This window comes from Muscardinus avellanarius, assembly GCF_963383645.1.
Source record: "Muscardinus avellanarius genome assembly, chromosome: 1".
Taxonomy (NCBI): domain Eukaryota; kingdom Metazoa; phylum Chordata; class Mammalia; order Rodentia; family Gliridae; genus Muscardinus; species Muscardinus avellanarius.
Window position 1 is genome coordinate 174,111,433 of NC_137786.1, and position 25,302 is coordinate 174,136,734.

Below are 25,302 nucleotides of genomic sequence, written 5' to 3' on the forward strand. Positions count from 1 at the left end.
TGATAATAAATTCATGTGATTCAAAGTTCAAAAAGATAAAAGATGTAAGTTAAAAAGTAAAACCTTCTAGCTGGTTGTGGTGGCGCACACTTGTAATTCCAGCATTCAGGAGGCTGAGATCGGAGGATTGTGGTTTGTGGACAGTCTCAGCTACTTAGTGAAGCCCTCTGCAACTTAGTGAGACGCTGTTTCAAAATAAAGAATAAAAAAATAGGGCAGGGGATGTAGCTTGGAGGTAGAATGCCCCTGGGTTCCACTCCCAGTACCTCAAAAAAAAAAAAAAAAAAAAAAAAAAGTAAAACCTTCTTTCTATACCGGGCTGTACTAAAGTGCTATTAAATTTATTATGTTTATTAAATTTATCGAGTTTATTAACTGTGTTATTCAGGGAGATGAGATTTTTCTAGGCAGCTCACACTCCCAAGTTTGACAATGCGAGCTTAGATCTTGGCTCCAGCACTTGTTTGAATTTGCGAAAAATAAGAGTTAACCTGTTTGTGCCTCAGATTGACTCTTTTTTTTTTTCTTTTTTTTTTTTTCTGGTACTGGGTATTGAACTCAGAGGTTCCTACCTTTGAGTTACACCCCCAGCCCTATTTTATTTTTATTTCGAAACAGGGTCTCTCAAGGTTGATGAGAGTCTCACTACTTGCTGAGGCTGCCCTTGAACCTGCAATCCTCCAGGTCTCAGCTCCTCAAGTACTGGGATTACAGGCTTGCACCACCACACCCTGCTATTTAACTCTTGAGAACAATGTTGTTCTTAAATTGGGGATAATAGTGCAACTTTTATCCAATACAGTCTGGTCTGATCATTGAACTGTTAATTGAGAAAGCTAAAATGGATAAATCATAAAAAGTTAAAAGATTAAATCAGCTTTTAATGCTTAACAAAAACCACCTAAAACTTAGTGTCTTAAAACAAACCAGTGCTAGTTTTGTCATGTTCTGTGTGGTAGCTAATTGGTTCCTTTGTCTGAAGCCTGCTTAGCTGGGCTGAATGGTTTGTTTATTTATTTATTTATTTATTTTGGCGGTACTGGGGTTCCTGGAAGCCCTTCTACCTCCGGGCTACACTTCCAGACCTATTTTATATTTTTATTTGGAAACAGGGTCTCTTAAGCCAGCGCGGCTGGCTTCGAACCAGCGCGATCCTCCTGTCTCCGCCTCCCAAGCGCGGATTACAAGCGCGCGCCACCACATTTATTTGAAGAATGATGATTCAGAACAGTGAATTCCAAGTGTTGGTTCACAGATGACTTGCTTGAATATCACCTGGATGAATGTTAAAAGTGGAGATTTTGACTCTTTCGGTCTGTAGTTAGATCTAGGAACCTGCATTGCTGAAAGCTGCTCAGGAAAATTTGGCAGTCCGGCCAGATTTGGGAAGCCAGGTCATACAAACATGGCTGAAGTCAAGAAACCTGGGCTAGAGTCCTGCATCCAGAATAGACTTGCTGGGTAGCATCTCTAGAAATCCCTACGGCTTTTCTTTTGAGGGTCAAGGGAGATGAAAGGTATAGAGTGTTTTAGCCCTTGCAGCGCCTAATCTGTACCCTCTTCCTCCATCCTGGGCAACAGAGCAAGGACCTTGGCCCATCTGACCACCAACTTCATCCAGCCATTTAACTGTGGTTCATTTTATGTTTTGCAGACACCAGGCTACTATAAGTTCTTATGGATTTTAATGGATATTATTTCTGCAGTTTTCATTGTTACCATATTTTGTTTTCATTGGTGAGTACATATTTGTAATTTTAAATGAAATTTTCCTAAAATAAAAGCAATAAATACGTTTTTATGGAAATCGAGAAGAAACAAACTCTCCTATGATTGTATGTGGCGAGATGGAGCTTCTAATCAGAACCTCTCACTGCTTCTCAGACTGGCTGTGGCAATTTGCACCTTCTTCTTCTTTAGCGCAAGACAATATTTTCAGGATAAGGACTCTCGCTAATGCTTAGTCAAGCCTGTTGCTCTAGATTCAATGTGGGACATTTGGAAGAAGACAGGGATTGAAGGTTGTCCAGCTTCCCACATGACATGAAATGACAAAACAGGGTGCCAAGCAGAGAGGAGACCCACAGAACAGAAGACTAGATTTTAGCCCTGGTTTCACTCCTTAGTTGCTGGGTGACCCTGGGAAACTCACTGCCCCTTTCTGGGTCATATCTTTATTATTTTTAATCTGTCCAAAGTTATTTTTAATCTGTCCAAGAAAGTGACGTTTGAGAACTCTTGCAGGTTTTAAGGTGGAAGACCGAAGGAACATCTAGGAGGCGAATGTTTGTTGAAGGAGAACATGGTTCTTTAGATCCCATCACTGCTTGATTTGTGACTTATCCTTTAGAGGGAGGGAAGCATAAGCCCTCTGTTCACTTAAGAATCTGACTGGATAATGTTTCTTTTTTGGCCACTGCCTTAGATTATTTCCTTTTTTGAAAGAGGTCTGGCCAGGCGTGGTGGAGCACGCTTGTAATCCCCATGCTTGGGAGGCAGAGACAGGAGGATCGCTCAGGTTTGAAGCCAGCCCTGCTGGCTTAAGAGACCCTATTTCCAAATAAAAATATAAAAAATAGGTCTGGGAGTGTAGCCCAGAGGTAGAAAGGCTTCCAGGAACCCCAGTACCACCAAACAAAAAAAAAAAAAAAAAGAAAATTAAAAGAAAAGAAAGAAAGAAAGAAAGAAAGAGAAAGAAAGAGGCCTGCAAGTTTATGATGGTCTGTTTTCCTCTAGGTGGAAAAAAATCAGAAAAGAAAAGTTTCGTGAACCTCCCAGCATCCACACAGGTAAAGTCAGAGGCCTTGCTTACTCCTTTCTCTCCAGCCCTACCCATTGCTTCCAGAAGACAGGATCTACTTTTCACATCTCTGACAAGAGCTGAAGGTGTCTTAAGAAATTCTAGGGGGCAGGGGCCCAAGGAGAAGTCAAAGTATAGTCAGTCCCCTCTGCATCCATGGGTCTCTATCTGAGGTTTCAGCCAAATGCCAGTAAAAAATACTTGAAAAAAGAGTTTTATTATTGCAGATTGTATTATATATCTAGGCTATGATGGATGTGTCTATATTAAATACCTACACATACACTACACATGCAAAAAATTGTTTTTAAAGTCTGTACATGTTCAATATAGACACATCCATCATAGCTAAGAGGCAGAATGTTCCTGGGTTCAATCCCCTCTTAGCCAGCTCCCAGCTCCCTTTTTTAAAAATTTTGTTTTAGCCAGGCGTGGTGGCGCACGCTTTTAATCCCTGTGCTTGGGAGGCAGAGACAGGAGGATTGCGCTGGTTCGAAGCCAGCCTCTCTGGCTTAAGAGATCCTGTTTCCAAATAAAAATATAAAAAAATAGGTGTCTGGGAGTGTAGCCCGGAGGTAGAAGGGTTTCCAGGAACCCCAGTACCACCAAAAAAAAAAAAAAAAAAAAATTTTTTTTTTGTTTTATTTTGAAATGGGCTCACTAAGTTGCAGAGGGCCTTGCTAAGTTGCTGGGGCTGGCCATCAGCTTGCAATCCTCCCATCTTAGCCTCCCAAGTACTGCAATTATAGGTGTGTGCCACTGCACCCAGCTCAGACTTTTTTCTTGACATTAGTCCTACACCACTTAACAATGGTGGTACATTTTGAAAAATGCTTTGTTAGATGATTTTATTATTGTATGAATGATGCAATCAAGAGACTTGGTAAACACAAGATATATAAGGCTTCTTACAGAACATGACATACTGTTTTATAGCAAGCATTTTTTTATAAGTAGGAGTATACTCTTTAATGATAAAAAGTTCAGTATAGTAACTACATAAACTAGTAACGGTATTTGTTATCATTGTCAAGTATTATATACTGTGTATAATTATACACCCAGCAGTATAATAATAGGTTTATTTATAACTGCTTCACTATAAGCATGTAATGTGTTGTGCTGTGTTACTAGAACATGGGAGTTTTTCAGCTCTATTATGATATTACTGTCACGTATGCAGTCTGTGACTGATCTTAACATTGTCATATGGCATGAAATTGTAATTCCTAAACAATACAGCTATTTACATAGCACTTCCACTGTATTAGGTATTGTAAGTGACCTAGAGGTGATTTAAAGTATGTTGGAGGATTGCATAGGTTATTTATTTACTTATGGTACTAGGGATCCAACCCAGGGGCATTCTACCTCTAAGCTATGCCCTCAGTCCTTTTTTTTTCGGTATCCAGGGGCATTCTACCTCCGAGCTATGCCCATAGTCCTATTTTTTATTCTTTATTTTGAAACAGGGTCTCGCTAAATTGCAAAGGGCCTCACTAAGTAGCTGAGGCTGGCCACGAACCACATCCTCCTGTCTCAGCCTCCCAAATGCTAGGATTACAAGCATGCGCCCCCATGCCTGACTCCCATTCCTTTTTTTAATCTTTATTTTGAAATGGGGTCTCAGCCGGGCGTGGTGGCGCACGCTTGTAACCCCAGCATTCAGGAGGCTGAGACCGGAGGATCGCGGTTCGTGGACAGCCTCAGCTACTACTTAGTGAGGCCCCAGGTTCCTCACCGTTAGTATTATCGCAAAGGTAATTTTGGTTTCAGAGGCTTTCCCTCAACGCTAGCAGTTTCCCACGTCCTGCGGTCTTCCCACTGAGGCGTCTGTAGTCATGTCCCTTAATGATTCTGTGCCTTCATCTTCAAACTACTAATCAACCTCATCAGAAGTATTAGCTTTTGGTGAAGACATGGATGTAAATATCCAAGCTCAAGGGACGTCAAATAGGATAAACTCAAAGAAATTCACACCAAGACATATTAGAATGAAACGATGAAAAGGCAAAGAGAGGGCAAGAAATGACACACACACACACACACACACACACACACACACACACACACAAACCGCAAAGCATGTGGAAACAAACATCAAGATTATAAAAGTCCCTCTGTATCATTTACTTTAAATGCAAATGGATTAACATCTCCTAAAGTTGGAGATTGGCAAGACAGGTTTTAAAACACATGATCTAACTGTCTGCTGTCTCTAAGGGACTCATCAGTTTAGATCCAAAAGCAAAAAGTGTACGGATGAAAAAGATACGCGAGGCCAGGCACCGTGGCACCTGCTTGTTTGTAAACCCAGTAACTGGGAGGCTGAGACAGGAAGATTGCACGTTGGAGGACAGCTCTGACAAGTAGTGAGACTCTCATCAACCCAGGAGACACTGTTTCAAAAGTAAAATTAACAAATAGGGCTCAGGGTGTAGTAAGAAAAGAAAAAGATACTCCACAAAGTAAGCAGAGAGGAGAACAGGGCAGTTGTGCTGGTATCAGACTCAATAGACTTCACTGTGAAAGGCCTCACAAAGGGAGATGCGTGATTAGCTACTGGAAGCTACAAAACTTTACTGAGAAAGAAGACCTGAACAATCAGAGCAATATGGCATGTTCTTAAAAACACCTAACGTAAAGATATTCTCGTGGAATTGATTTATAAGTTCAGTTCAGGTCCAATAAAAATCCTCCTCCTCCTGCGATACAGACAGATGCAGCTCCTGTGTGCTGCTGTTTCTTCCAGATTCAAATATCCTCAGGGCAGAATGGCCTCTGAGTTCTGGGCTTTCTTTAGATTCTCATTTTCCTCTGGATTTTGGCCCATGATTCCTCACCAAATTGTAAATTGATAATTTAAAGATATTGCCCTAGTTTCAAATGTCATTTTAATCTCTCCCTTTCTCATTTTTTTTTTTTTTTTGTAGTGCTGGACATTCTACTTCAAACTACACTCTCAACCGCTGTATTTTGTTTTTTATTTTTAAACAAGGTGTTGCTAAGTTGCTGAGGCTAGCTTCGAACCTGTGATCCTCCTCTTTCAGCCTCCCAAGTACTGGGATGCCCAGCATGTACTACCATGCCTGGCTCCAAAAATAATATCTAATTCAAAAAGGGTTCATCTCAGTTCCCTAGTTCTATTACTAGAGGTCTCTACTATGTGTTTTTTTCTGTCAGTCAAAAATTATTTATTCAGAACTTACTGTATGACAGATACTTGTGAATACTGTGTATGTATATAGTGATAGGCAAGTTAAGGGGCTGAGGATATAGCTCTGTGCTAGAGTGCTTGCCTAGCATGCACAAGGCCCTGGCTTCAGTCTCTGGGACTATAAAAAAAAAAAGTGTTCTTAAAAAGCTCCCATTCATAGAAGGAGGGAGGGGGAGGGAATAGGGCAGGAATTGAGAAAGGGCTAATTGGGTGATGTGTGCATGTATGTCTCCTTCATCTTGTATCCCATTAAGATGTATGACAATGCACCAATAAAATTTTTTTTTAAAAAAAGCTTCCCTTCTAGCCGGGTGTGGTGGCACATGCCTAGTACTTCGGAGGCTGAGACAGAAGGATTGCAGGTTCCAAGACAGCGACAGCAAGTAGTGAGACTCTCATCAACCTAGCAAGCCGCTGTTTCAAAATAAAAATAAAATAGGGCTACGAATGGAGCTCCAAAGTAGAATGCCCTTGGGTTCAATCACTAGTAACACACACACACACACACACACACACACACACACACACACGTTCCCATTGTTAATTGAGGATGTATTTGATTTTCTATTCAAACTGATTCGTAACCAATGAATTGTAGGGCCATGATAAAGTTTGCACGATGTCTGAAGGAAAGGGAGAGCCTGAGGGAAAGAATCTGAGAAGGGTAAAGTGAGGAGCTGACGTTTGAGGTGACTTGGATTCACACGTGACTGGCAGAGGTTAGAGAAGTGCCATACAAGGAATCTGTATTTGTGTCTTTTCTGTCCCACAGTCGCTCAGAGCACAAGTCCCCCAAAGGAAAAGGCTGAGAATAGAGAAGTTGCACGTGCACCTGTAAAACTTCCCACCAGAATTCAGAAAAGTCCTTGGACTGTAGGAACCTTCAACCCAACTTCAACCAAGAGCGTAAGAAAACACCCGAACACTCCCCATTCTGTAGATGTTTCTAAGGACAAACCAGCACCTTCCAAGAACATTAACAGATCGTCGATGCTTGCCAGACGTAAGTCACTGGTGCCCACCCTGGCCTTGAATACTCAGGCATCCTTGAAGGCCATCGGCGAGGCAGCCCTTCAAACTCCGTTGCCCAAAGCAGAGGTGGATGGACCAGTAATGCCCTTTGTAGAGGCCCGCCATTCAGAAACACAATACCAAGGAATCAGTACATCAGAATCTTCTGAAACCTATGTAACCTTGTATTCTTCTTTCCCCTCCTTTGATATGGATTGAAGAAGAAATAGCCCCACCTTGCCCTCTTCTTTCTCTTCATCTCTGTACCTGGGGTGGTATTGATGAGGAGTGGTCAAGAAGGTGAGCAGAGAGGCCATCTTCCAGGCTTTCAGCAGAACCATTCTGGTCCAGCCTTTGGGTAAGGAATGCATCTTAGGGGCATGGGCAGGGGAAAACAGCGGTGCGTGGTCTTGGTACTGGAGCTGGCTGCTCTCTGGGTATTACGGGTTGTCTCCTCTTAACAGAGTAACTGTGGTGAAAATCAGTGTGTAATAAAGGTAACCTCTCAGGAAGCCAGGAAGGAAGCGGTTTATTCTTTGGCTCCCTGGTGTCTCTGAGGCTGATGGGGACTGGGGGTGCAGGGACCCCATCCCGCATCAGGGGCTGAGGGCGTGCCCATGAGTCGGGCTCTGATGAGGTGTGCAGTGGGACGCTTCCTAAAGTCTTGCAGATCATTGATTCCCCAGCGGGCCGTGGGCATAATCCCTTGTTTACTCAATAAATAGCCTTTGGCCTTGAGGGGAAGCTAGAGCTTAGAACCAGCATCTGGAGCCCCTTCTGTCAGGAGTTCAGAGTTAGCAGCAATGGGCTGGGCTCCCTGTGCAGCTCCTCCCAGTCACACTCTCTCTGAACCTCAGCCCTCGCGTCTGCAGGATGGTGGCGGAAGGGCAGCTACAGCACCTTCCATCTGGCCCACATCCTGCTACCTGTGGAGCCCCGTGAGCACTGGCAAGGCGGCTGTCTCCCGAAATGGCCATATCATCACCCCCAAAGCGAGGCTATCTGGTGTGGGGGCTCCATTTGCCCACAACAGCCCCTCGTCCTGTGCAGGCAGCTGGGGAGATCAAGGACAGACTCCCCTGGGGGAAGGGGGTGACCAGGCACGTGGTGTGGACAATCCAGACACTTGAAGTGAGGCCAAGCCTGGGCTGGCTCTACTGAAGCATCGGGGAATCCTTGAGGGCAGATCACATAGCCTCCTGCCTCTGAGGGGTTCTCCACGGCCACATCTCTAGGCTCTCCTCCCCCCAAGCCCAGGAGATGGCACACCCCCAGGCCTACCCCAGTTACGCCCAAGCTCAGTTGCCTCATCCTGGTCACAGAAACATTTTGCAAGAACTCACCAGACTGAAGATCGAACCCAAGGCAGCATTGTCCTCGGGGTTCTCGGACGCGGCTCTGTAAGCCAAGAAGTTGGCAGAGTAAAAGAGCCATTCTGGCTCCACTGCTCTAGTTAAGATACAGAAGCTGGATCCCTCCTCTAGACCCCAACACTTAGGTCCCCCACTCTTAGAATGTTGTCCAGCACCCCCCTCCCAAGCTCAACCTGATCCCACACCTCCAAACCCAGACCAGCTTGGCAGGCAGCACAGACCAAGGAGGACTTCTAAGGCCACTCCCCAGCAGATCCCTGTGCTCATCTCCCCAACACCACCCCAGCAAAGACACTACAGGACCAGAGGATAAAACACATGCTTTTATGCTCTGATAAGGTCAGGAAAGCTTGAGCAGGGACCCAGCACTCACACTACAGTGTACAAAAGTGATTCGTCTCTTTCACCCCAGCTGAGGATGCTGGACTGAGCGGGAGGTAACCCAGTTCCTTGGGTTTCAGAATATTCTGTTCAGTGCACACTTGGTTTGATTGTTCCCAATATAGAGATCTCAGTTCCTCTGTCCCCACAGTCCACAGAAAGTTCATAGTGGGATTGGTGTGTGATGGGAAAGGCATCCAGGAGCATAGGCTCGTACTCTGGGCGGAGCCCTGCTCTTCCCAGGCTCCACAGGTGGGTGGAGGGGAGTTCTGACTCACTGGAAGGCAGGCCAGAGGCTGGTTGGTGTGGTCAGTGGTGGGCAGCCGGCCCGGCCTCCATGCCCGGGTGGCAAAGGTCCTCCCCAGGCGCAGGGGTAAGTAGGGGACCTGAGCCGGCTGCTCCCTGGAGAGCAGCACCTCGGAGCCAGCACCTCCACCACTGTTCACTTGCCACTCCGGGAGCCCCGCTGCTTGCTCATGGCTGTAAGCATCTGGCTAATGTAGGAAGTGAGGAGGTCATCCATCTTGTAGCCCTGGAAGCAGGCATGAAGAAGTAAGCAGAGCACAGCGTGGGACGAGGCCCGCCACTCAGACCCACGCAGCTCCCGGACGCCCTGCGGGGCAGGCCTGGCCGGCAGATCCAGTCCCACTCAGCACCCAGTCTCCCCATCGACACAGCTGAGGGATTGGATTCACCCAGCCAAGCAGCTGGGGCTCTAAGCTCTGTGACAGCACATCCAGCACCTCTCCTGTGGTTCCCCAGGTCCTGGATGTCTCTCTCCAGGAGTGACTAAAGGCCGCCCGTAGATCTGAACCTTGGAAGTTTGAGCTCGGTTCAAGAGATCTCATTGCGAATGGTTCCACCACTGAACTAGGAATAAGAGGCTGTAACCACCAGCTCCGTTTCCAGATACTGAAAAAGTAGTTGTTCCTCGGTCCCAGACTAAGCCCTTTCCCAAGACCTAAGCTAAGCCTGGGTCTGACCTTGGCCCTGACCCCAGGCACACTCCTCCCTGTGCTGATCCTAGGAGCTGGGAAGATGGAAGCTGAGCGGAGGCCGAGGCCACGCAAGGCTCACGAGAGGGGCTCTCACCAGCGATGTCTCACAGAGCAGTTTGCTCCCGCGCACCAGGTTCCCAATGGTGATGTGGAAGTAGGTGTTGCCACTGCTCCAGTTGGAGATCTTGGTGAAGGGGTGAGTGGTCAGGATGTCCTGGGGAACAGAAAGGGCAGGAAGCTGCACAGCACGGACCCTCTGGCCTTGCTCTGGCAGGTGCAGCCCATAGGCTCCCTGTCGTGGAAGGCCTGAGGCCCTCACAGGAGAAAAGGAGCAAGAAGGAGCGGCTGGCTCTGCGTGGAGCTGTCGTGGGAAGCGGGCGCCCTTATTCCCTGCTTTGGTCATCCAAGAAACTTCAAGAAGTTGTATGGTCCTGTCCTTGGGGTCAAAATCAGAACTGTGGGCAGCCTGAGGGAACGGATGCTCTGAGCCTGGAGGAGATGGCCGGGGAGAGCTTGAGGAGGGAACCAAGAAGAAAACGGGACAGAGCCTTTGGGGACACAGTGTACGTGGGCTACGTGGAGAAAGAGCTCAGAAATGCCCAAGAGAGTTAGAAAGCCAGGAACGTGTGGCACGGAAGCCAGGGGACAGAACGGGGTGGTTATCAGTGTGCTTCACCAGCTACCCGGCTGTATTCCTGGGGATGCTAGGACTGCGCTTCCTGGCCTCGTGGCAAGACCGCTCCGACCCATACGCACCCAGCTACCCTGGCAGACTGCATCTTGACAGTATGGGCAGAAAGCAATTTGTTTTTGTTTTGTTTTGTTTTGTTTTTTGGTGGTACTGGGGTTTCTGGAAGCCCTTCTACATCTGGGCTACACTCCCAGACCTATTTTTATATATTTTTTTGGAAACAGGGTCTCTTAAGCCAGAGAGGCTGGCTTCGAACCTGCGCGATCCTCCTGTCTCCGCCTCCCAAGCACGGGGATTACAAGGTGAGCCACCACACCCGGCGGCAGAGAGCAATTTGAAAGGAGCAGGGTATAGCATCCAATGATGATGAAAACCCAAATACTAAAAGGGGTTCATGGTTGTGTGTGTGTGTGTGTGTGTGTGTGTGTGTGTGTGTGTGTTAATGTGGTACTGGGGATTGAACCCAGAGGCATTCTGCCTTTGAGCTACACTGCCAGCCCAATTTTATTTCTTATTTGGAAACAGGGTCTCACTTACTGGATGAGACTCTCACTACTTGCTGAGGCTGTCCTCGAACCTGCGATCCTCCTGTCTCAGCCTCCCAAGTACTGGGATTACAGTCATGTACCACCACACCTGGAAGGTTCATGGATTTAGCAGCAAGAAATTTGTTGGTGCTTGTTGCTATGGCAACAGGCCTATTACACACCTATAATCCCAGCAACTTGGGGAGCCGAGGCAAGAGGATATCAAGTTCAAGACCAGTCTGGGCATCTTAATGAGGCCTTGTCTCCAAATGAAAAATAAATAAATAAAGACTGGGGATGTAGCTCAGTGCTTGACTAACATGTCTGAGGCCCTGGATTCAATCCTCAGTATATATAAAAAAAAGTTTGTTAGTCACTCTTGGACTAGAGCCATTTTTGTGAAGCCAAAAAAGCATAGACAAAGCAACACAGATGACCTTTTAAGGTGAGGCGCCTGATGAACTGGGACAGCAGCCGGCTGGCAGCGGCTATGTCTCAGCATCCCCCCTGGACCGCCCGCTAGCCCTTGTCCCCGCTCACCTTGGTTCTGGGGTCAATGAGGCTAACCCCATACTTGTTGATGGCGATTAAGAGGATCTCGGGGAAGTTTGGCTCTGTAGTTTGCTAGTAAAGAAAGGTGGAAAACCATCAGATGGGGTCTGCAGCGGGAAGAGCGTTTGGAGATAGGACTGAAGCTTCTCTCAGCCAGGCCGGCTGCCTACTCGGTGCCAGAGGTGGCCAGGCCATGTCCTCGAGGTTTCTACCTCTGCGGGGCCTCAGCGCTGCCCCGACCCTTCATGGGCTCCCGCAGCAATTGCATCCCTTCTCTCTTGCTTCTCCAGGAGTCTTTGTTTGTCCTTTCCTCCTGCCTGAAGGCCTCTATCTTTAAGAGGCCCCCTTTGAGCCCTCCAACTCTCTCCAGCTACCCACCTGCCGTTCCCCTCTGCTCCCTGCACAGCCACGCTTCTCAAGAGCTTCTCTCCTGGGTGCCCAGCCAGGTCACCCCACCTGCGCCCACCCACACTGGCCTCTTCACCATTCTGCCTCTGGTCCTGCCCCTCTGCTCCACCCTCCACCCCGTGGCCAGAGGGGACAGCTGGCCCTGTCATCCCTGCTCCAAGTCCTCCAAGCTGGCTGCCCCTGCTCGCCATCTTGCCTCTCACCCAGACCTGAGCTCTCATGCCTCAGGCCTTTGCCCAGGTGGGTGCCCTGCCCAGGAGCAGTCTTCCCGGAGCGCTCAGATGCCAGCTGCTCCAGGAAGCCTCCCCAGCCCTCCTGGATCTGGGCAGCCCCTCCACCCCGCAGCTCTGCCACCTCAGCAAGGGTTCCACACGGTCACAGCACAGGCCACCCTCCATTACTCTGGGCTGAGCTTCTGGTGTCTGTCCCCAGGGCTGAGCCCCTATCCAGGACAGCCAGCTCAAGGCTGAGGGTGCTTCCCTTCCTTTCTTGCCAGGGCAAGTGTCCAAGGCCATCGCTGCCTCCCTCGGTCCTAGGGAGAGGTCTCTGCGCTGTCTCTTCCCCCTTTCCTCCTCTCCAAGGGACTCCCCGTAGCATACCTTCACCTCGAAGAAGGCTGAGCCAAAGGTGGGCCACTTGAAGATGAGCTTCAGGAAGGCCAGCTTGGCCTCCTCCTTGGACTTCCCTGCGTGCTTGTTGAAGTAGGCAACGATGGACTGTGGGGGGAGGTGGGTCACTCACAGTCCCTTCCCCAGCCACTCCTGCCTGGCTGCACCCAGAGCCAGGAATAGCAGTCCTGGGGGCCATAGGGATTCCCCCATTATCCCAGCTAGTGGACTTCCGGTCTCTGCCCCCTTCCCCAGGCAGGCAGGTTAGAGGTATCAGAAAAATCAGGTTGTCCTGGTACCCAGGACAGGGCAAATTACTCCCATGGGGCTACTGAATCCTTTGCATAGCAGACTAGAGAATAAAGCAGGTGGAGGCAGAATGGAGGGTGCCTTATCACACACAGGAGCCACAAGAGGCTCTCCCAGAGGCCACTGGCTGGCACCTGCCTGCCCCTTGACCCCGAGATACCCAGAGGCCCTTTCAGGGATCCCCAGTTCCCACTGCCTCCCTCATGCTCACCCGCTTCCAGTCATCAGGTGCGACCTGCCGGATGAGGTCTTGGGGCACCAGCTCCCTTAGCAGCTTGGGGATACTGGGAAAGTAGGACTTGTCCTCCTCGAACTTGACCCTGTAGATCAGCGCCCCCAGCTGCAGCACCTCTTCCCGCGTGCACTTGTGGTAACCTCGGAGGTACTTGGGCAACTCCTGCCAAGGACAGAGACGTCACGGGTATGGAGGGACATGGAGGAAGCATGCTCTGTCCCCGCCACCCCAGGATGGAGGCTCCTGCCTTACTACCACATTTGGACCCACCTAATTCAGCCTCTTTTGACCCTGCTCACTTTGGAAGAGGGCTAAGCAGGAGGTAGTAAGTATGCCCACACAGATTCGGCACTTTTTTTCTTTTTAGTACTAGGGATGGAACCCAGGAGCATTCTACTTCTGAGCTACACCCCCAGCCCTATTTTATATTCTTTATTTTGAAACAGGGTCCCCCTGAGTTGCAAAGGGCCTCACTAAGTAACTGAGGCTGTCCTTGAACTGCGATCTTCTGTCTCAGCCTCCCAAATGCTGGGATTACCAGTATGAACCAACTCGACCAGCAGCACTTTCTAGTCTGAAAGCACAGCCACGTTTGAGCATCGTTCCCTTCCCCCAACAGTTCAGCGAGGTGAGCAGCTCCACTTCAGAGATGGAGCAACTCGGGGTGACCGGCCAGTGGACCTGAGACTGCTCCACACTTCTCTTCCAGGGGCCTCCCCTGGAACAGCCCCTCGGTCTGGCCTCCTCCCATTGCCTTTTGCCTTGGGACCAATTGGTTTCAGCAGCAGCACCAGCCCTCCCACACCCTTGAACTTCCAAATTCAGAGGGTCTGCAGATGGCAGCAGACCAAGCGCTGAGATGAAGGGCCAGCACTGCCCACAGGCTCTGGAGCTCAGGACCATCTTACCCATCACTGGAGCAGAAGGGAAGCCAAAGACGGCCTCTGCTGATGATGGGACTGAGTCAGCCACTCTCCTTCCACCTTTCCACCTACTCATCTACTCACACATTTGTGGGTCTATCTGCCCAAACACCCATGTCCCATCCCTTCCCCATCTGTCCATCCATCTGCCCACCAAGGTACCCACCAACATCCACCCATAAATTCACCCAGCCTTCACCTTTCCACCTGTCTCTTCACTGAGTTGCCAATTCACCCACCTGCTCAGCCACCCATCAATCCAACAAATACTGGCTGAGCATTTGCTATGACAGGCCCGTCAAGCAATAACACACTTTCCCTACTCTCCATAGAACTCGTAGTCTTCCGGCAAGAACAGACATTCAGAATCCCCCCAAACTGATGTATAATCATTGTCTGAAGGAACTGTTCACAGTCCTATGAAAGCCTGCCACCAGGGGACATGTTCTAGTCCTGGGTATAGGGAAGACTTCCTTAGAGATCAGTGCTATGGCTCGAATATATAATGCCCCCTGGGAAAGCTCATGTATTGGCAATGTAAAAATATCCAGAAGTGAAATAACTGAATCAGGACTCTAATCTTGTTGATGGATAAACCCACTGAAGTGAAAGTCATCTGAGCAGTGAGCATGGCTGGAGGTGGTAGATCACTGGGGGTCTGGCCATGGGGCCTATGTCTGTCCCTGGTGTCCCCCTTTCCTGCCACCTTTGATGTCTCAGCTTTCCTTTGACGCACTCTGCCACCAGGATGTCTGCCTTGGAGTCAGCCAACTATGGACTGTGCCTCCAAAACTGCACAAAAAGCCTTAATTAGCCTTCCCTCTTCTAAGTTGTTCTTGTCAGATATTTTGCTCACAGCAGCGGAAAAGTAGACTAAAACAATAGGACATCTAAATGCTCAGGAGGTGAGTCAAGGAACTGAAGAAGAGCATCCCGGATAGGATGAAATCACACAGGCCCTGCGGCACGCTTAAGCCTCTGAAGAGCGGCAGCCTGAGTGAACCAGCTGGGTGCTGGGTGCAGGAGGAGGCAGGAGGAGGTAGTGGCGCCACCGTGCAGGGCCACAGTCAGGCCTCGGGGCTGTAACCTCAAGAGCCATTGGGAGGCTACCGAGAAGGTCTGGAAAGTAGGAGGGCTGCCCTGTGCAGAGGGACCGAAGGGGGACAAAAGCCAAGGGTGGAAACCAAGGAGGAGGTCACTGCCACCACCTGAATGAGGGGTGGATGAGGGATATTAGAGAAATTCAGGAGGCCAAGATCATCAGGCAAGTGATTCAGGATATGGGAGGCAGGTGGGGGCATGGCAAGGAGTGGGAGGAGGTATTGGAACAAGGGCAGCTCTCTGCCCCCCGGGCGCACGCACTCCCCACCATGTGCCCCCGCCACACCTTCCAGCATTCGGCATTAGGCTTGTCTCCCACAGCACGGTGAGCAGGCTGCGGCCAGAGAAGATCCCTGATCTGCAGTCATGAGGACCTGGAATCAGTCCCACCTCTGTCAGCTGTGTGGCTTCAGCCACATCACTTGGCCTCTCTGAGTCCATTTCTCCCTCTAGAGACCAGGAGTAACATGCCGACTTCTGGGGTTAATTGTTAAGACTAGAAGCGAAAGGTGGCAGGCAGGGAATCGATGCTCAGCACGCAAGCCTCCCTCCCGGCTTCCTGCAGGTGCCTGCCTGTGCCAGAAAATGTCTACAGAGGCCTTGGACAGACTCAGTTACGCAGCAGAATCTTGAATTCAGAGGACAGCAGGCACTGAAGGAGGGGCCTGAACGGGCAGGGATGGGGAGCTGAGAGGAAGAGGGCTGGAAGGCCAGGAGACAGCGGGGAGGTCGGGCGCTCCCTGGGGCCCAGTGGCCTCAGCAGCAATCCTGCAAGGCCGGCCGGCCGCACTGGCCCTTGCCTGGCTGAGACAGAGCGCGACGAGGCCGCAGCGTGGGAGGTGGCAGGAGCAGGCGGCCCTGACCCCGGCAGCTCACCTGGTAGTAGTGGAAGATGGAGTCGGCCATGGGGTCCTTGCCTGGCACTGTGGTGGTCCACAGCTTCTTCATGAAGAATACCTGGTAGGTGAGCGAGGGCACCATCCCTGTGGCACAGGGCAGCCGGTCACCCAGAGTCCCAGCGCAGGTGGTGCCACTCCCAGCCCCAGGGGAGGTGACCCGGAGGCCCCAGCCTCCTTACCATCCTTGATGGGCCGAGCCTTCTTTATCCAGTCGGTCAGGTGTCGAACAAAGTCAAAGAAAAAGTCATTCTCTGGAACGCTGATGACCTGGGGGCGTGGCCGTTAGAGGGTGCGCACTTTAGTTCAAGCAGTCTGGCTTTTCTGACCTTTCCCCCGAGGCCTTCTGGGCAGCCCTTTTCCAGCCACAGTCCACTCTGTGTGGGCCCTCCCTCCTCTGCCCTCGCCGCGCCTGTTCAGCATCTCTAGAACACAGCCCTCTTCCTGTCCAGAGTGACGGGCATTTCATTCCATGCCTGGGACACTGAACTGCCTCAGGCCCAAGGGAAAGTGGCCAAAGATGAGGCCCAGTTCCTGCCTGCAGGTCCCCTGGCATCCATGTCCAGCTCTCCTGCAGGCTCTGAGCTTCCTGGGTGTGGGACCTTGTCAGGGTCATCTCTGAGAATCCAGTGTCTGGCGCAGGGACAGTCATGAACACAGATCCATCGTGATCAACGGGAGGGAGCACCCAGGTGCTCCCTGAGGTGGCTGGAGAAGCTTCCTCCAGAAGGAGCTTCACAGCTGGGCCTGGAGGACCTCCAGGGACAGAGAAGGAGGAGCTTGAGCTTTGGAGTCAGAGGCAACTAGATCTGAGTCCCTGCCGTGTGACCTTGGATAAGTTACTTAACCTCTCCAAGCCTTAGTTTCTATGATTTATTAAGTAGGGATAATCATGCTGTCCTTTGAGGGTTATTTTGAGAGTTAATTGGCCCTGGTATAGCAGCTGAGAGACAGGTCAAAGCAAACTGTCAAATCCATGGGAGGCACCTATGTGTTTAGAAAATGGAAGGCCTGGGCACATGGCTCCCCACAGGGTCCAAGGGCCTATGCAGAGCCTCGGAGGCCATTAAGGGGCAGCGGATCCTTGTGAAGGGAGGCTGCAGCAATGTAAGGAGGTGGGCACAGCCTGATGTCCCATGCCAATGCACCCCGGAAGTGCCAGTGGCCCCGGCAGACTGCACAACAGATGGGCAGGCAACTGGCGAGTAGACAGCCAACCACCCACCTTGTCTGCAATTTTGACAAAGAGGCTGAATCCCTCGGAGGACTTGAGGAGCAGCCGCGTGGCGATGTTCTGGCAGAAGTCCTTGGCCTTGGTGCTGGACTCCACCTCGAAGGCCTGCAGGGCGGAGCTCACGTGGCTTCTGCAGGGCCTCCCGGCCACCCTTCTGTGTCCCCAAGACCACTGTTCAAGATGCCCTCCCTCCGGGGGCTTCCCGGGGTCCAGAGCTGGGCACAGAGCTTAAGCAAAGGAAAACGCACGCCCATCTGGGTCTTCTCAGCCCTGGCCCCCTGACCCTCGAGCAGGATGTGGATTTTCTGTGGCCTCCTGGGGGCCCAGGGCTGGCTGCAGAAGCAGGCGCGGCAGCTGAGGTTTGGGGGACAGGAAGGAGAGAGGCCTGAGGAAGAGGAGAGCCGACTCCTGGTATTGGGGGGCTGCCCAGTGAGGGAAGTGCAGATGGAGCAGGAGGGAGATCTGGGGTGCTTCCATCAGAGAAGACAGATGGAGAGGATTTTAGGAACTTCCAGCCTTACGGCCAGAATCCTACTGTGGCGTTTCTGAGTCTCGAGTCGCAGACAAGTTTTAAAATTACTCTTAGAACTAAAGTTTAGATTTCATGCTGGAGTTCATCTGAATGAGGCGCTTCACTGAGACAGAGGATGAGGGTCATGAGACAGCCGGGCAGCCCAGGCGTGTGGGTGTGGGGAGGACAGCAAGGACTCTGGAAGGCAGGACCAAAGCTGGGGGGGCCAATGCCACGGGAGAGGCGAGAGGGGGCTGGGGCTCAGGACCACGGGTGTGTGTGGGGGTCTTGGAGCGTGTGTGTGTGTGTGTGTGTGTGCACGCGCGCGCGCACGTGTACTTGTGTATCCTCTGGGACCAGGGAGGTGGCGCCTGACAGAGCCTGAGTCAGAAGGAATGTTTTCTCCAAGGCAGGCATCCTCAGAAGAGGAGGGAGCTGGAGGGCGGCCTCTCAGGGAGGGTGCCCCAGGAAGCAGTGGGCACCACACCAGGAGTCTGTGGTCCCCTGACTGAGCTCTGACTCCCCCAGGGGCAGGAGGACAGGGCGTCAGGGCCGCCTGTATAAGCCGGGGAAGCCCCTCCCGGCAGCCCCCCACCCCCGGCCTTCACCTCATCCGTGTCGTCTGGGAAGTAGACCTTGTGGAAGATCTGGGTGGTTTTGTGCTGGATGGCCTCTACCTCCACCAGGTGCGGGGGGTACTTCCGGGACCCGTTTCTGAAAATGGGGCGGGGGAGGGCAGGTTGGCTGGGGGCAGGTTAGTGGGACCACAGTGACCAGGAAAACTTTGGAGCCAGAGAGACCCCAGTCTGATCCTTGTCCTAGCCTCTCAGAGTCCTCATCTGTGGAATGGGAGGCTCAGGGTTGCCGGGGTGCACAGGCAGGAGTGGGCGCCCTTTGTCCAGCGCGCATCCAGGTGTGTGCGCCTCCCTGGTGACTCGACTGGCCGAGCCAATCGCTTCTGAGCAACCAGACTCTCAAACCGTGTGCAGAACGGGCTGCATCCCTCCCTCTGTGCAGCTGGCAGCTGAAGAACCCAGGGCGGCCCAGGTTCTCAGAGCCTCATCCCAGGGCCTCGTCCCACATGCCAGGGTGGCCGGGGCCCGTCCCCACGCTGCCCCTGCCCAGCGGCCGCATACCTCAGGGCCTTCTGGAGGCGCTGCAGGCAGTCGATGGCCAGCGGGCAGTGCTTGCGGGACTGCAGAAAGCGCTGCACGTGGGGCAGGAGGATGTTGCTGGGCGGGAAGAGGCCCGTGCACAGCCAGAGCAGCTCCCAGCCCCGCTCCTCGCTGTATCTGCAGGAGAGCCCGTCGGGAATCAGGGGGCCTGACCCCGTCTGTCCGCAGCTCCTCTGCCCTGAGGACCAGCCCCTCTCAGGCATCCCACAGCCAGGCCGATCTGCCCACCCATGCCAGCCCTCACAGAGACAAGGTGCCAGAATGAACAGCCTGACGGGCAGGTCCAGGGTGCATGTGTGAAGGAGGCTGGGAAGGAGGGTGGGCAGCTCTCCTCAGCCTCTGAGGTGCAGAGTCTGACTCCCCTCTCCTGCCTTAGGCTGGCCCAGTGAGGAGGAGAAAGGGCCAGGCTTGGGGCCCACACCCCACTCATGAGCGTTTCTAGCCAGAGCTTCCAAATGACAGCTGGCTTGGCCTGAGCCAGGACAGGACACTGGGTTCTGCGTGCACCTGCGGCCTGGCCTGCATGGGGATCTGCGCAGCCTGTCCGCAGGAGGCTCACAGAGGAGCCAAGGGCAGCAGCTGCAGGGAGTTCAGCTTAGAGGGGACAGCCTTGGGTTCTATTTTGCTCTGCTGTGCTGGGGACGGAAGCAGGGCCTCGAGCCTGCCAGGCAAAGCGCACCACAGATCCACACCCCAGCCCCACCTCCTGTTTTTTGTTTTTTGCAGTGCTGGGGATCTAACCAGGGCCCTGCATGGTAGACCTGCCCTCTACCACTGAGCTACAAATCCAGCCACACCTCGGGGTTCTAGACAGGTTGACCTGGAGCCTGAGGCCCAGCCAGGCCAGGAGGGCCGAGCGCTCCGGGGGTGCGAGCCTGCCTCTGTGCCCGCTCACCGGATGTGGTTGTCAGTCAGCTGCTTCAGGATCTGCGCATACGCTTCGTCCTTTAGGGGTTCGGCCTTCAGGGCCCCCTCAAAGATCTGGTCGGTGAGCTCGTTGACGGAGCGCATCCTCTTGGACGGGTAGTCACCCATGTACTTGAGCACGGGTGGGGGCTGTCAAGGACTGGCTGCTGGCCAAGTGGGCACACGCCCCTGACCCTGCCCTCTTCTCTCCTCACCCGCGCTGGCAGCCGCATGTCTCAGGCCCCGCTCCGCCTCCTCGGCCTCAGTGGACTCTCAAATCACCAACAGGACTGTGCCACCCCACCCAGGGGCTCCCATCCTTGGGACGCAGCCCAGGTTCCTTAACAGGTTCCTTTCCTCGGCCCACCTCTGCCCTGGGATGTGCGGCTCTGCCCCAGGCCCTGTGTGCAGGCGGCCCCCATTGGGAACGCACCCACTTGTCTCCCCTTTACCTGGCTAGTTCCTTCCCAGCGTCAGGTTCCAGCCCAGATACCACTTCCTGCAGGAAGCCCACCCTGCTTCCTCCAGGCTGGGTCAGCTGGGCTGGCTCTGGTCACAGCCCTGTCTCCATGCCTGGCCTAACAATCTGTCAACTCAGTGACTGTCAAAGGAGACAAATGGGGCTTTCTGAATGTGCCTGGGCCTCCTCTCAGGGTCCAGAGGAAAGGCTCCCGCCCTGCGGTCCTCAAGGAAGGATATCGATGAAGGCCATGCAGGCCTCCTGCGACAGCTCCTCACTGCCCAGGATCTTTTTGAGCAGTGCCTGCTTGAGCGGCTCCCGCGTGTGGCTCCACAGCCGGTCCTTGCCACGGGCCTTGGACACCATGACGCGGCTCAGCGTGTGCTTGGGTGGGGGTCTGCCAGGGGACGGGGCAGTCGGCAGGTGGCCCGGGACTCACAGACAGGGACAGGCGGTGCTGGCCCCACCCTTCTTTGCCATCTCCTCCAGGGGACCTCAGCCAACTCCCCGGGGCGGGGGACATACGCTCTCGCACAGGGTCACCTGGTGGGCAGAGACTGCCCTCCTCTGCCGCCTCTGACGGGCCTCTCACAGGTGTGGCTGCCCCAGCAGAGAGCAGCAGGCGCCTGGGTCACCATCCTATCCCTCACGCCCGCCCGGGAGCTGTCACCTGAAGTAATCGTAGGAGAACTCCTCCAGCGTGTAGGGCTTGGCGCGCACCTCAGGCTCTGCCGTTCGCAGCTGCAACAGCCGGATGACGTCCTGCCTCTGGTCGGGGGTCATGGTGACCAGGGCCTGGGGGCCGAGAGGCAGGGAGCTCAGGTCGGCCAGCCTCTTGGGGCCACTGGAAACAACACGGTAAAGCCCGGAGCCTTCCAGACTGGAGCGGGGGACATTGTCTCCCCTTCCCCAGGATCTCAAGCCACTGCTGTCTACTGCGCTGAGTTCTGCCTCGCAGCCCCGGAGGGCCGGGTCCTGAACACAGCTTGGAGGGTCCCCCTGGCCAGCTGTGCCCACTGTCTTTCAGACGGTGCAAGGCAACCCACTCCCCTTCTACTCTCCCCTTCCCCTCCCCCTGGCAGGCCCTCCTCTGAGGTCCCTTCTAGGCCCCTCCCCACAAGCTAGACAGCTGCCTCTACTCTAAGTCTGTGGTCCCCTAAGACCCCGGAACACCTTTACAGAAGCCACAGACCAAGGTCCATTGTAAGCCCTCACTCCATTTCTCAGCTACGAGAAGAGGGCAAGTGGGGTCTGGGGGAGCCCCACCCAGGCCACTGCCGGCCACCTACCACGATCTCGCGCGGCGGCATGGTGACCGTGGGCATGACGTACACACAGTCGGTGGGGAAGTCCCCGCGCTGCTTGGTCCTCTCGTTGATGCCGTTGGCCCAGCCTGATGTCATGACCTGCTCGCCCGTGTCGTGGTCCAGGATGATGAGGTCGCCCTTGGCGAAGCTGAGGAAGCCCGAGTCCTCGCCCGCTGCGGGGCAGAGGTGAGCGGCATGTGGGGGCACGGAGAGGCGCGGCCAGGACACAGACAGAGAAGCCACTGTCCCCCGCTGAAGAAGAGAGGCCCTGCCCCTCTATGCCCAACTGCCACCCGCCTCCACCCCGGCACAACCCCCACACAGACAAAGCCACCAGAGTGACCACGGGTCTGCTCACAACTTCTGTGGCCCCTCCCCACAAGCTAGACAGCTGCCTCTACTCTAAGTCTGTGGTCCCCTAAGACCCCGGAACATCTTTACAGAAGCCACAGGCTGTACACGCCTGTAATCCCAGTACTAGGAACACATAAGGATTGCAGGTTCAAGACCAGCCTCAGCAATTTAATGAGACTCTCAGCAACCTAGGGAGACCCTGTTTCAAAATAAGTTAATAATAATTATTATTATTATTATTTTGGAGTGGTACTGGGGGTGGAACCCAGAGGCTTTCTACCTCCGGGCTATACTCCCAGACCTATTTTATACTTTATTTGGAAACAGGGTCTCACTAAGTTGCAGAGAGCCTCACTAAGTAGCCGGGGCTGGCTTCGAACCTGTGCGATCCTCCTGTCTCAGCCTCCCAAGAGTGGGGATTACAAGCGTGTGCCACCACGCCCAGCTAAATTATAATAATTAGGCTGGGCGTGGTGGCACACGCTTGTAATCCCAGCATCTGGGAGGTGGAGACCAGAGGATTGTAGTTTGCAGACAGCCTCAGCTACTTAGTGAGGCGCTTCACAACTCGCTGAGACCCTGTTTCAAAACTATAGAATTAGCAGGGCATGGTGGTGCATGCTTGTGCTGGTTCAAAGCCAGCCAGTCGTGCTGGCTTAAGAGACCCTGTTTCCAGATTAAAAAAAAATAAAATAGGTCTGGGAGTGTAGCCCAGAGGTAGAAGATTTCCAGGAACCCCAGTACTACCAAAAAAAAAAAAAAAAAAAGAAAAAAGAAAAAAGAAAAAAAGAAAGAAAGAAAAAAGAATTTAAAAAAAAATTAGGGCTGGGTGTCTCTCAGAGGTAGAATGCCCCTGGGTCCATCTTCAGTACTGCAAATATATATATATAATATAGCCGGGCGTGGTGGCGCAAGCTTGTAATCCCTGCGCTTGGGAGGCTGAGACAGGAGGATCGCATAGGTTCGAAGCCAGCCTCAGCTACTTAGTGAGGCTCTCAGCAACTTAGTGAGACCCTATTTCCAAATAAAATATAAAATAGGTCTGGGAGTATAGCCCGGAGGTAGAAAGCCCCTGGGTTCCACTCCCAGTTTTTTTTTAAAGGCCGAGCATGGTGGCGCATGCTTGTAATCCCCGCGCTTGGGAGGCAGAGACAGGAAGATTGCACAGGTTTAAAGCCAGCCACGCTGGCTTAAGAGACCTTGTTTCCAAATAAAAATATAAAATAGGTGTCTGGGAGTGTAGCCCGGAGGTAGAAGGGTTTCTAGGAACCCCAGTACCACCAATAAATAATTAATAAATAATAAAAATTAAATTTTTTTAAAAAATTTAAAAAAAAAAAGCCTGGGATGTAGCTCAGAGGCAGAATGTCTCTGAGTTCAGTCCCCAGTCATACACACAAGCAAGCAAGCAAGTGCATTCACACACAACACACACACCAACTTTCTGCGGCTCCCCGTTGAACTTAGAAAGCCCCACTCCTGAGCCTGTGAGCTGGCCTCTCTCACTCCAGGCCCCTCTGCCCTCCCTTCCCCCATCCTAATCACCAAGCTGTCTACAGTTCTGAGCTGTCACCCTCAGGCTGGCTCACAGCTCCTCCTCCTGGGGCCTGGGCTTTGCCTCTGGGCTCCCTGCTCACTTTTCAGCCCCTCCCCACTGAAGGCAGGGCTCCGTGTTGGCACTGGCCCCCACAGGCACAGGCCTTGACATGCTGCTATTCAGCGAAGACAGGGGGTGTTAGAAGGCACCAGGGAGCACCTGACCTAACTCAGAGAAGGTGAAAGGAAGCAAGAATGAAGGAAGAGGCGAAGGTTCCCTGCAGGCAGCACTCAAGGCTGCGCTTGGCCGCCTGCGGGTGTCTGGGAGGACTGATCACGAGGCAGGAGACCCCCGCGTGCAGGGCAGGCCCGGGGCGTGTGGCCCAAGGCCCCAGCTGCCACTCACCAGGGTTGGGGTTGTCCTGCAGGGCCACCACGTACTTGGACCTCTTCCGGAGCCCCTCCAGGAAGGTGACCACCAGGTCACGGATGTCCTCGGCGTTGCTGGACGTGAAGGTGTACTCGTCTCCCTTGAGGGTGGCCAGCGTGAAGCTGGGGGCCGTCAGTTTTGCTCCCCTGCAGGACCAACACGGAGAACAGGGCCCAGCCGGGGTGAGTCCTGCGCGGCCCGAGTGAGGTGCGGCACAGCCCGGATCAGAGCAGCCCAGCGAGAGCAGGACGCGGCACTCCCTGAAGGACACCAAGCCCGGCTGAGTGAGAGTGGCCTGGTCACGGGGGATGGCCCGGCTGCTGAAGCGAGGCCTGGTCCCGCTGGGGCAGACATACCTCTGTCCAAGACAGACGTGGCTCCGGCCAGAGTCAGGCATGGTCCCAGCCATGGCCCCCCACCCCCGGCTTGGCCAGCTTGCCCTGGGCCTATCTAAGGACTCCGCACCTTCTAAGTCTCAGCCTAGATGCCGCTTCCTCCAGGAAGCCCTCCCCGTATCCCATAGCCCTCATCAATCTGTCCCTGTTCTAATATGGCCTGCTTTCCCTGTCCACTGACGCTCCAAGAAGGCAAGGACTGTCTGTGACCACTGCGTCCCACGAGCCTGGCAGGTACCTCTCAGAGTTGGGCATGGCCCAACCCCGGCCCACGCTGGGGGGAAGGCACAACCACCACTTGGCCCATGTTCTCTCCTAGAAACCTGCCCGCCGTCCTAGCTACGTGCACCACACGTCTCGCTTTATAAAGAGTTTTCCTATCATTTATTACCTCTGTTATGGGAGGAGAGGACTGAGACCCCTATTTTAGCGATGAGGACAGGGAGGTGAGTCACCCAGGCCTGAGTCCCAGGTCAAGCCCTGACACACTCCCATGCCCTGAACTTTTAGCCACCGGGCCATCTCAGAACAGCCCCAGAGCGCTGGGAGGCCCCTCGCTGGGTTTAATGCCTGCAGCACACGTATGGACAGGCCGCTGGGTCTGTGCCTGCGTGACCCTCCACACCTGTACCCCTCCTTCTCCTCCTCACCTGCTGCTGGACACGGCCATGATCTCCGGGAAGGACAGTTCTAGGAGCACCTGCTCCTGCTCGTCCACAAAGTAGATGCCGGTCCAGTTGACGGCCACGATGACATCATTCTTGGGCAGGCTGGGGCCTGGGACCAGGATATAGGCACTGAGAGGAGGCTCCTGCCCTGGGCCCAGCCCCTCCCAGCCCTCCCAGCTGCCAGGGAGGCAGCCAGGATGGCAATTACTGATTTCCATTTTACAAGCAGGGGAAACAAATCTCAGAGAGCACAGCTACCCTACGAGCCTCAGGCACAGCGGGAAGAGCGCTGGGTC

At 53.1% G+C, this 25,302-nt stretch overlaps 1 protein-coding gene across 4 annotated transcripts in view; it reads right to left on the reverse strand.

The window, feature by feature from the left end:
- Positions 1-9,224: 9,224 nt before the first annotated feature.
- The window catches only part of MYO7A (myosin VIIA), a gene marked incomplete at both ends in the record, with an annotated part of 63,773 nt that continues 47,695 nt past the window's right edge, over positions 9,225-25,302 (reverse strand). For 2 of the 4 annotated variants that reach the window (XM_080717533.1, XM_080717532.1), the window contains 16 exons: positions 9,225-9,314; positions 9,875-9,994; positions 11,539-11,622; positions 12,558-12,674; positions 13,087-13,272; positions 16,011-16,117; positions 16,213-16,300; positions 17,256-17,369; positions 18,384-18,489; positions 18,912-19,067; positions 19,846-19,997; positions 20,554-20,713; positions 20,987-21,111; positions 21,606-21,796; positions 23,920-24,089; positions 24,989-25,115. In XM_080717533.1, coding sequence (XP_080573659.1) covers positions 9,225-9,314; positions 9,875-9,994; positions 11,539-11,622; positions 12,558-12,674; positions 13,087-13,272; positions 16,011-16,117; positions 16,213-16,300; positions 17,256-17,369; positions 18,384-18,489; positions 18,912-19,067; positions 19,846-19,997; positions 20,554-20,713; positions 20,987-21,111; positions 21,606-21,796; positions 23,920-24,089; positions 24,989-25,115 — 2,093 coding nt within the window. Of the gene's footprint in view, positions 9,315-9,874; positions 9,995-11,538; positions 11,623-12,557; positions 12,675-13,086; positions 13,273-16,010; positions 16,118-16,212; positions 16,301-17,255; positions 17,370-18,383; positions 18,490-18,911; positions 19,068-19,845; positions 19,998-20,553; positions 20,714-20,986; positions 21,112-21,605; positions 21,797-23,919; positions 24,204-24,988; positions 25,116-25,302 lie in introns of all 4 variants that reach the window. The other 2 variants (XM_080717535.1, XM_080717534.1) reach the window with 2 other exon arrangements.